Source organism: Amblyomma maculatum, chromosome 11 (assembly GCF_055883805.1).
Source record: "Amblyomma maculatum isolate TAMU_Amacu chromosome 11, ASM5588380v1, whole genome shotgun sequence".
NCBI lineage: Eukaryota > Metazoa > Arthropoda > Arachnida > Ixodida > Ixodidae > Amblyomma > Amblyomma maculatum.
Window position 1 is genome coordinate 22,484,074 of NC_139354.1, and position 9,807 is coordinate 22,493,880.

Genomic DNA, 9,807 nt, shown 5'->3' on the forward strand with positions numbered 1-9,807 from the left:
CAATTTCTGTATGAGTGGAAGCGGGCTCAAGCATTTTGGAGCAGCTCAGGAAGCAGTATTAAAGACTATTTGGAGCAGCTTGGAAGCAATAAAACGAGAATTTGGAGCATTCAAATTATGTTTTGAAGCATGTTTCTAAGGTCAAACGCTTTTAATGATTGCAAGTTTTGTTCTTGACATACCAACATGCCCGATTTGATTCCTTTCAATTCAATGTTGAATGCTTTAAACTTGCATCTCTAACAAAGCAGATAAACAGTGAAAACGTGCACAGATATTTAAGATAACACAACTGACTCGAGGAACAATTTGGAAAAGACTAGCAGCAAACCGAATGCTTGCTCCCACACTTCATAACTGAACCAAGTCTGACTGTTTTGACATGATAGATTCAAACATGGAGTCCCCCACTTTGATGTGCCCAAGTACAACCAATAGTTTGAAGTTAGCATCAATGAAAAGAATATTTCCACTCTCTGTCTTTTGCATATCAGTTTTGAACATGTGCCTATGCTAAAAAATTCCAGGGCACTGGTCAGTAGTGCCTTCACGAAGGATAGACAGCACTGAAGGATGGTATTTTCCTCGCCCAGATTCTTTTGCTTCATAGCCTTTCACCAGTGGCTCATCCTGTTTTCACCTGAACGAATCTGGCGCTTCCTTAATTCAAACGCATTGGAGATAGGTCCGTATGGCTTTCGAACACCCTTGAGAATATGTCTAGTGAACAGCACCTTTGTGGCGTCACCCCTTTACGCTTCAAGTATGCTTTTGTCTGACGTAGGCTTGACACGTTACTAACAAAGAGGCGCGATGGTGAAGTACTTGCTTGCTTTCACAGCTGAACTCTTAGAACAACTCGAGTTGTACTTTGTTGTCGGACAACTGCCTTTGTTTCAACTATAGCAGCCCCTAGAGCATGTACATGAACTCAGAGCATGCCACTGCCCCGGTGTTCTTTTCACTGTCATTTAATCAAATTGCACCAAATCACATATTTTGGAGAAACTATCATAAATAACATCCCATTCAACAAAAATCCATGTTCTGATAAATTTGACGGCAGAACATCGAGGCAGATGGTTTGGAGCAGTTTTGGAGCAATACTGCCTTTTGGAGTACGAGTGAGCAGGAAAAGCAGTTTGGAACAGAATGGAGCATATGGAGCAGCAGTTCCACCCTTTCTTATACTTACAGGTATCTAAATCTTGCAAAAATTACGACATAAACGAAGGTAATTAGGATGAAAGGTAAATTTTAGGTATAGCTGAAGTAAAGATCTTATCACACATCTGAACAAATGCGGTACAGCTTTTCCAGGGAATGATGAAGTTTCATTTACAAGTAGTAACCAGTCGCATCTAAGGACAAGTACTGGCTGTAGCTAAGTTCCCAATGAAAGGCTTTAATTAAACTATCACCTTCTTTGGATGTGTAAAAAAAAAATTAAAGCTACAGGAAACAGCACAAATTAAAATGCTATGCCACTATGCTAATTAAGTAAACCATGGCACCATTAAAGTGAAGCACTCACCATAGCACCCAGTCCGCTCTCATCAAACAATACAGTATTTCCAGAACTGGCTGTATTATGCCTTAAAATATTTACATTAAGCTCCCTTGCAGGTCAAAAATGGCACTGAAAGTTTCGAGAAGGAGGTCAACAAGCGGTCTAACTGCAGGCCCGACAGACCTAATGCGAAAAGTTGATGCTGATGCCAACGAAGAAGACACACTATCCTTTATGTGATTTCCAACCTTGATTAGGCACAATGCTGATGTCGCAGTGTTTTATTAGACCGTCATCGATGTCAAAGTGTGGCCTCACTAACACGACAACATGGTACCAATGTAATGGCCTTTTATCATCGCCATCATTTACTGAAGTGTGCAGTGTGCAATAAAATATGTATGATAACAAGGGTCGGCCTTCGTTACAAGTCACTGAAACCATTTCTATTCTTTTGCTGCCTCTTCAAGCAGATCCCATAAGAAGGTAAAACGTACACAAACCTTTGGCGTATGTTCCCCAAAAACACATGTACAAAAAACTGTGAAGATTCACTGACCTGGCTCGCGTTATCGTAAGCGCCTTTCCAAAAAGGGAAAGGCAGTCCACACTAAATCCCTCTGTGCGTTTCCTTTGGTGACAGTACTAACCTCAAAGATATTGCATTTGCAAGGATATGGTTTGGAGGGGTGATGGGCCAAATCTGTTCCTGCTTATTTGTTGCGGGCTATGCTTTGTTGCCGGCCCTCAGAACTCGCACCGATAGCACACCGCACACAAGCTCAGAGATAAGCGCCAAGCTCAATGCACATCAGATAACCAACTGCACACCCACAGGCAGTGCACCATGTTTCTGGACAAGCAGTGAAAACCCTAATATTGGCAATGCCCTTTACGTCTCCCCATTAACAAAGAAGTGTAGCAGAAACCTTGACATTCTTCATCATGGTGTAGCTAACTACTCCGGCTGCAAAAACACATCACAGTCAGAATGCATGATCTGGAAAGCTGTGTTCCGCAGCTGTTATGCGTAGCCAGAAAGTGTGAAGCAGGCTTCATCATCATGGCAGACAAAGAAAGTGTGTAAACCGTGTAATCTGATAGCAAGCACTCGAAGTGGTAGTCGCGTGCCATTTCTCAACTCGTCCGCTACCCATTTCCTATCAACTTGAATTCATGCTGACTGAAACCAAACCCTGCTACCACACTAAACGAACAGAGAAACATAGTGCAAAAAACATTGGCAAACGTCACCATCAGTCTGCAGACAGTACACGCGCATACTAGTTTCAACAGTGCGTGCAAAAACAAATGCTTAGTAACGTGTAAAGCAGTTTACAAAAAACCATGAGATCCGATCTAGCCAGCTGCAAAAGCCTGCGAGACGCTTCCTATTGGGCCGAGAAATTGGCACTACACAACTGCCAGGTCGCAAGACAATGTGACAAGTAAACGGGGCAAACACACAGTTACCAGGGTCTGTGCAAAAACATAGCCATAGTTAATTTTGCACCATAAAATGCCTAGCTAACTAACCAGCTTCCAAAGTTAACTATAGAGTTGCAAAGGCACTGCCAATACAAACCAACAGAGCAGAAAAGAGGGACGTCATAAGGGAAAGGCAGTCTGTTGTTGCATTGTGGAGAGACCTGCAATTCAGCTTCCCTCTCTTTCAGATAAGCAGCGTAGATATGGCATTCTGCTTTTTGACTGCCATTGTTGAACAGATATGACAGCAGCCACTGCCATAAGTGAAAGCCAGAGAGCAAGGAAGAGCATGTTTTCCTGCTGCTGATAACCGAAGCTTCACAATGTTATCAAACGACTGTGCGGAAGCGAAAGGGCTGGGAAACCATGTGTCACGCACGGCGATGAATCATTCATGGCTGTCTCAGGGGCAACGTGATCCCTACCACCGCCCGAATTTTCAAGTTTCTTAAAGACACACACACTAAAAAAGAAACCTTGCGATCAAAGTAGACGCACAAAATGTGGTCATTTGTTGCACAGAATAGCAGCTAGCAAAAAGCCGCAAGAAGTTCTTACGATTCCCGCACTAAAACTCAATTTATATAATACACATATCCTTATAAAACACCACAGGCATATGGAAATTACAATGGAAATGCAAGAACAAAGCCTTCCAGGTCCCTTTGTACACAACAGACGTTTTGTGTAGCCCAAAAATCTCACAAAAGGAGGGTTGGTACGCTACCTATGAAATAACATTTGTTCTGTTTGACAAATGTGGCAAGCGGGATTTCAACGGAATAGTCAACAGGCCTCTAATAAGGGAAAGATGTGCTGATGACTAACACTAGTTAGTGGAATAATTGTGTGAAGGGCAAGACAGGCTATGAACATGCTTTCAAAACGAATTCTCGCTCCAGCTTGGACAGTTACAGAACAGAAGTTTCTGTGACACCACAACAAACTACTTGTCTTCTTACTACATGCCTCACTTCTATCCCTCTGTTTCCGAATACCTGCACTATACTAAATTAACCAACACTGGCCAATACTGCAAGGCACTGAGGATGGGTGCCAAAATGAACAACGGTGGAGTGGTCAGGAAAACCTCTTTATGAGTAAAAAGTAACATTGACTATATTTAGTGCCATCATTGCATTACTGTGATTAATCATGCAATGCAGGCACACAAATTCCATTTTAAAAGAATAGGTGTAGAATATAGTGTTGCTAATTTAGGTTCTCCATATAAGCCATAGTCTCATGACCTCATCATCTCATCATGACACTATGTCCTGACATAAGATCTAATGAAAACCTATTGTCACCATAATCGTCATTACCATTCAGTGTAAAGAATGGCAATCAGATCCTGCTTTGAATTCGGTAATTACGAAACATTCAGTTCTACCAAGGGGTTTGTGAGACCGCTGTGCATTGAAAAATGATATATGCGCAGATCATGATATTGCAGCTTTGTTTTCTTGTTAGCATAATTATTATTACCATTATGCAGCTCATTACCATTATTATGCAGCTTACTACCATTATTCCTTGGAAGGCTCTGAAGAGCCTTCCAAGAAAAATGATTATTACACTAATTTCGACATGCGAAACACCCACTATAAGTAAAAACGAAGAAAAACCCAGGCTTACTAAGCAACAGGTAATACATGAAATATTTCAGGGACACTGCAAATCAAGTACGGCAGACACTGTCTAGGGAAATAAAACAAATTGACTCACTGTCTTTGAAGACTGCTCTCATGAGAGCCTTGCCGTAAGTCGTGTTGGGAGCGTATGGAATGGGCTCAGACAGTGGGTACCGCAGCCTTGGCTTGAACTCTTCATAAATGGTCGCATTCATTCGCACGATTGGCTCCTGGCCACCACTGAAGCCTAAGCTCCGGAGGTAGAGAAGCACGCCGGAGAGGGCCAGGGGTATCGCCATGGTGAAGAAGGTAAGCACATAGTGGCGTTTGAAGGAATACACTACAATGTTCTTCCACAAGATCACCCGCAGCTGCCTGAAGAATGCCATGTCGCCACTCCGTGAAGTGCAGATGGATTAACCACTTTTATATTTCTCTTCGTCTTTGCAGGTGTGGAATGTGCCTCTCCGCCTCCTGAAAATGGGAGAAAATGATTACAAACTCTAGATTTTCTGACACAGTCATCTTTGTAAACGGTAATGCTTTTATGCTCGACTTCACTTTCTTGTCATACCCCCCCCCCTTCCCCCCCGCAAACAATGAAGTTCTGTGCTACACTAGCTAACTTCTTAACTATGACGAGCGTGAAGAACCTGCCTTTTGAAAGTCACGTTTATTATGCTATACCATTCCCAAAGTGACGTCACCCACTATTTAGCTGTGTCATATGTACACAACAAAGAAAAAAAAAATAATGTAGAATGTCCACGTGTATTCGTTAGGCCACACAAAGCAAACAAAACACTGGTCCTTCTCCAGTGAGCTAGAAAGCAGTTGAAGCCAATTTTTCTTGTTTGTTTAAAAGAGAGCAAAAACCCTGTAGCTCTGCTGACATTACTATAAAGATGTAGAATAGCCCAGACACATTAGCACAGGTGTATAGTAGAATACTGGATGTCAGCTACATATGCGCAGTGGCCCCACCACTGTATGTGCTAAGGAAGCATCCCGTAATCTGGTATCAGTCTGTACTAATATCTACCAAACAACATCCCTTTATTACCATTTCTCCAGCAAGTAGAGTTCTTCTGCACCCCCTTGCTTGTCCCCAAGAAAAAACAAAGTGGCATTTAGTTTCGTATGTCCTTCAGTTTACAGGGTTCAATGTCTTAAAGCAACTTAGGCTATGAAGCTGCCATAGTGGAGGGCTCCGGAAATTTCGACCGCCAGGGTTCTTTCATGTGCACTGACACTGCACACTATATAGGTGCCTTTCGTTTTTCCTCTATCAAAAATTCGCCAATGTGACCGGGTGTCGAACCCATATCCTTGGGCTTAGCAGTCGACTGCCCTAACCATTGAGCTGTCGTGGTGGGATTGTTTTTCCTTCAGTTTTACCAATCATATTGCGCTTCTAAAGAAGAATAATCAGCTGATTCGGACAGCAAGATAGCCCAACCAAGGACTGATTGCCAATACAAAGTTCTAGATAGTATTGCATCTAGAATATTGCAGTATGCATGTAAGTGCCACACTCCTTTTTTTCATGGTCCTGACGGAGCATGGCCCTTAAATGGGACTGGTATTTTACTATCAAAATTTTTTGTCTACAGTGCAGCCACGATTGTGTATTTTTTTTTTTTTTTTTTATGCAGTGACATGCACTCTTATGATAAATTACAGCAGGCGCTGCGAATTCTTCGAATGCGCAAAGCATTAAAAGTATAGATGATATACGCCTCATGCCCACGCAGTCTGCATGAATGCTACCCTAAGTAAAACAAGTTGCCAGTGGTCGCTTGAGCACTGAATTACTTTACTGGAAGGCATCATGTGAAATTAAGAACCTTTTAAGCACCGACGTTTGTGACGGCCATCACAACAGTGATGTTTGATCATCATATTCACTACTGTTATCGAGCAGTGGATATAATTCAGCTGGTGATGACAATGAAAGCCCCCTGGAACAAAAATGACACTCAATTAGGCAGGTACGTTCTTCAGCATTTTATGATGATAATTATGACCTCCTTATTGCATAACAAATCTCTCTGAAACAAAAAGATTCAAATCATAGTCTTTGGTCAGTATGAATAATTATGTGGTAACTTCTGTGCACTGGATTAAGTCACATCCTCTTTACAAAGTGATTGGCCCACAAAAGCCTTGCCTTGGCAGTTTTCTGTACACAAATGCCCCCAACTGAATTCTTGTACCATGCAAGGTACAGGCTCCACAGTTTTGCAGGACTAGGGGAATCTACCCGAAGCACCGCTGTGCACCTTTAAGGTGTACCCATTAGCTTAAAAGTAAGTGGTTACGGAAAGGTGCGTTCACAACCTCGCAGAAGGAAATGAAGCTCCCTGAAAGGTCGCAATCTGAGATATAGTGGAGCCAGCAGAGGTAGATATCTTTAATATAGGTAAGGTTGGATGACAATACCAGCAAGTCCATACTGGCAATTGCGCGCACTGCATAAGCTTACTCATTTTGAAACTGGGAGCGACCGAAAACAGTGGCCAAAGCCACAAGTCTTTTGCTACCTAGCCGCAAAATGTCGTAAAGCTGTATTCGTAACAATTCCTTTCACAACACATGAAATATATGCGTCGAAACGAAAACAACTGCAACGTCTCACAGAAAAGGGGGTGGCAATGGGAGAGCGCCGCTAAAGTGTCCCGCACGATGTCAAATACGTGATTTCAGCGAAAAACGTGTGTTAACTATCGTGCTCTGAAGCTACTCTTACTGATGTTTGTATACATTGCCATTCAAACGTTTCTCTTTTTTTTTTTCTTCTTTTTTGCCCATGAAAGCGAGAACCCGGACCCCTGAAATGCACTTTCTACTTTCGCATAGTGACTGGCCATTGTAAATGTATGAAAGAGCTGTCAACTTCGATCGACCGATTGAATATACCCTGTCAAGCCCACCTTACATACTTCGCATTGCTTTTATAATCACTGTAGAGTTGGGAAAGCATCTGTTGTACCATTCTTCACAAAATATTTGGAGATTTTCTTTTTTCCTTTATTCTTAACTTCACAGCGCATCGCGATGCAATACAATGCCTTCGGCAGAGTTGCGAAGTTAGGCAGAGCTCGTCAAGCTATCAAAGAACAAGTGAGTAGTTAAGCGAAACTTACCAAGTTACCAAAATCAAACGAGTAGCGATAAAGCTTTAGCTTTTCGGGAAAGCTAAAACTTTTGCGGCATTAAATAAAAACAAACAAAAATAAAGTCGTCGTTTGACAGCAAGCAGTGTGAACAAAGTTCGCGGTTATGTCGTGTGGCACTTTCATATGAGAGTCTGGACTGTCGAAGGTAAGGCCCAAATGTAGCAAGTGCATTGAAAGTAAAGTAACAACTTACCGAATGTATATTCGCCCAGTGATGCGGAGCGTTATAGGCTGCGAGCCGTCGGCGACGGAGACACGGATATCGATTCAAACTCAGAGGCGAGACACTTCCTCAAAGGGCGAGATAGGCCAGACTTCAGGGACGTGACGTTAAAGCAGTGCAGTTGCTCCGGCACCGGCAATAGGGCGAACGCAGCGCACCCCGTCCAGACGTCATGCTTTCGGTCTTTCTCCCATCACTAACTTTATCACTCACGGGATGGCTAACCGAAGCCTCGTTGCACCATGAGCGGTACTTCGGATACGGTCGACCGTGGTTTCCCTGCCAGCTATGTTGCTCCGGTTTCCGAGTCGCCGTGTCGACGTATACTATGCAAACGGGCCGAAGACACCTGCTCGGGCGCGTGTCACTGTCAGATGGTTCCAATCAGCGCATTGTGCAAATGTGTCATGAACGCAGTACGCGCTGACGGAAAGACGCCGACAGAAGCTAACACCTGCAGCTCATAGCAACGCTAGCAACGCCCAGCGCGCAACAACGCTTATGAATGACGCCATTTTGTCATTGTGGCCAGCCGGGCTCTCGCGTTCCCCGATAAATCCGCCTGACTCCGCCAAGAAAAGCGCAAACGGAGCACGCATTCTTTGTATATGTACTACATGTGTACAAGTTACAGAAAGAAATGCTTTTTCTATTAAAGTTGTTGGTTGGTTAATGGGGTTTAACCATTTAAAGACTTGGGCTGCTTGGGCAGTGTGCTCATGCATTCACCTCGGGGGCGCTCGGGCTGACTGCCGCGCGTCTTACAGTGTTCTAGAACACTGTAATAGCCCTGCTCATGGAGGAAGGAAAACACGGTGAAGGAAAGTTTCCTTCCTCCATGGTCCTGCCCTACGGCTACGGCTCTCATCTGTGTTCACCGCATAGTTGAGGGTTCCGGGAATTTCGACCACCAGGGATTTTGTTTTTAACGTGCACTGACATCGCACGGCACACCACGGACTCGATTTTCTGCGTGGACGTAGCGGAATATACGTCAGGCTCGTATGGCCCCGACAGATGCCGACAATCAAGCTACAATGTTTTAATCAAGTAAATTAAGCTTCTAACTTAATTTCAGCTCGATAACCACCAATTAGGCAGCCATCGCGCTGGCTCTCCTCTCAACATCTGCCACAAAAAAATAAAAAGGGTAGATGCACTAACGTGCAAGTCTGATGACACAGATGCTGTTTGCGTTTCGTTCGACATCCTTGATAAACTTCGAGACATCGCCATTTATATCTGTTATCGTCGGTTATCGTCGGCGAAGAAGTGTGACATAATAAGCTGTTTAAGCCGAAGGTTGTTCCGTGCATCATGAGCAGCTGAATGCGTTCGGTCTTCCGCGAAAACCAATTCTTCTTCCAGTTATAACATTGTCGGTTAAGCTGTGGCTGCAAGGAAAGGGGATTTTTTTATACCATGGACTATAAGCTGAAAGAAAGAAGCCAACAGTCGGCGAGGCCAAAGAAAGCATTGGGGATTTTTTACTTCGATAATCACATAAATTAGTAAAGTAATATCTGTTTAGGAGAAAGATAAATAAACACAAAGTAGAAGGAAAAACAACGTGCCGATGGTGGGAACCGAACCCACGACCTCCGAATATAGCGTCTGGCGAGCTACATCGGCCGCTGTCCCACCTGCTTAGCTCAGCTCTGCCAGGATGAAGCGAGAGGTGCGTTTCCCTGGCAGAGCTTATGGTCATGTATGCTTAGCGACGAGACATTGGGTATACATTCAAAACTCGATTTAACGAAACCCGATTTAACG

At 43.5% G+C, this 9,807-nt stretch overlaps 1 protein-coding gene across 3 annotated transcripts in view; it reads right to left on the reverse strand.

The window, feature by feature from the left end:
* Window positions 1-5,101, reverse strand: part of LOC146173099 (phospholipid-transporting ATPase ABCA3-like) — a 95,555-nt gene extending 90,454 nt beyond the window's left edge. For all 3 annotated transcript variants that reach the window (XM_084584462.1, XM_084584461.1, XM_084584460.1), the window contains exon 1: window positions 4,727-5,101. In XM_084584462.1, coding sequence (XP_084440588.1) covers window positions 4,727-5,021 — 295 coding nt within the window. In that variant the 5' untranslated portion in view covers window positions 5,022-5,101. The remainder of the gene's footprint in view (window positions 1-4,726) is intronic.
* Between the last annotated feature and the right edge of the window lie 4,706 nt (window positions 5,102-9,807).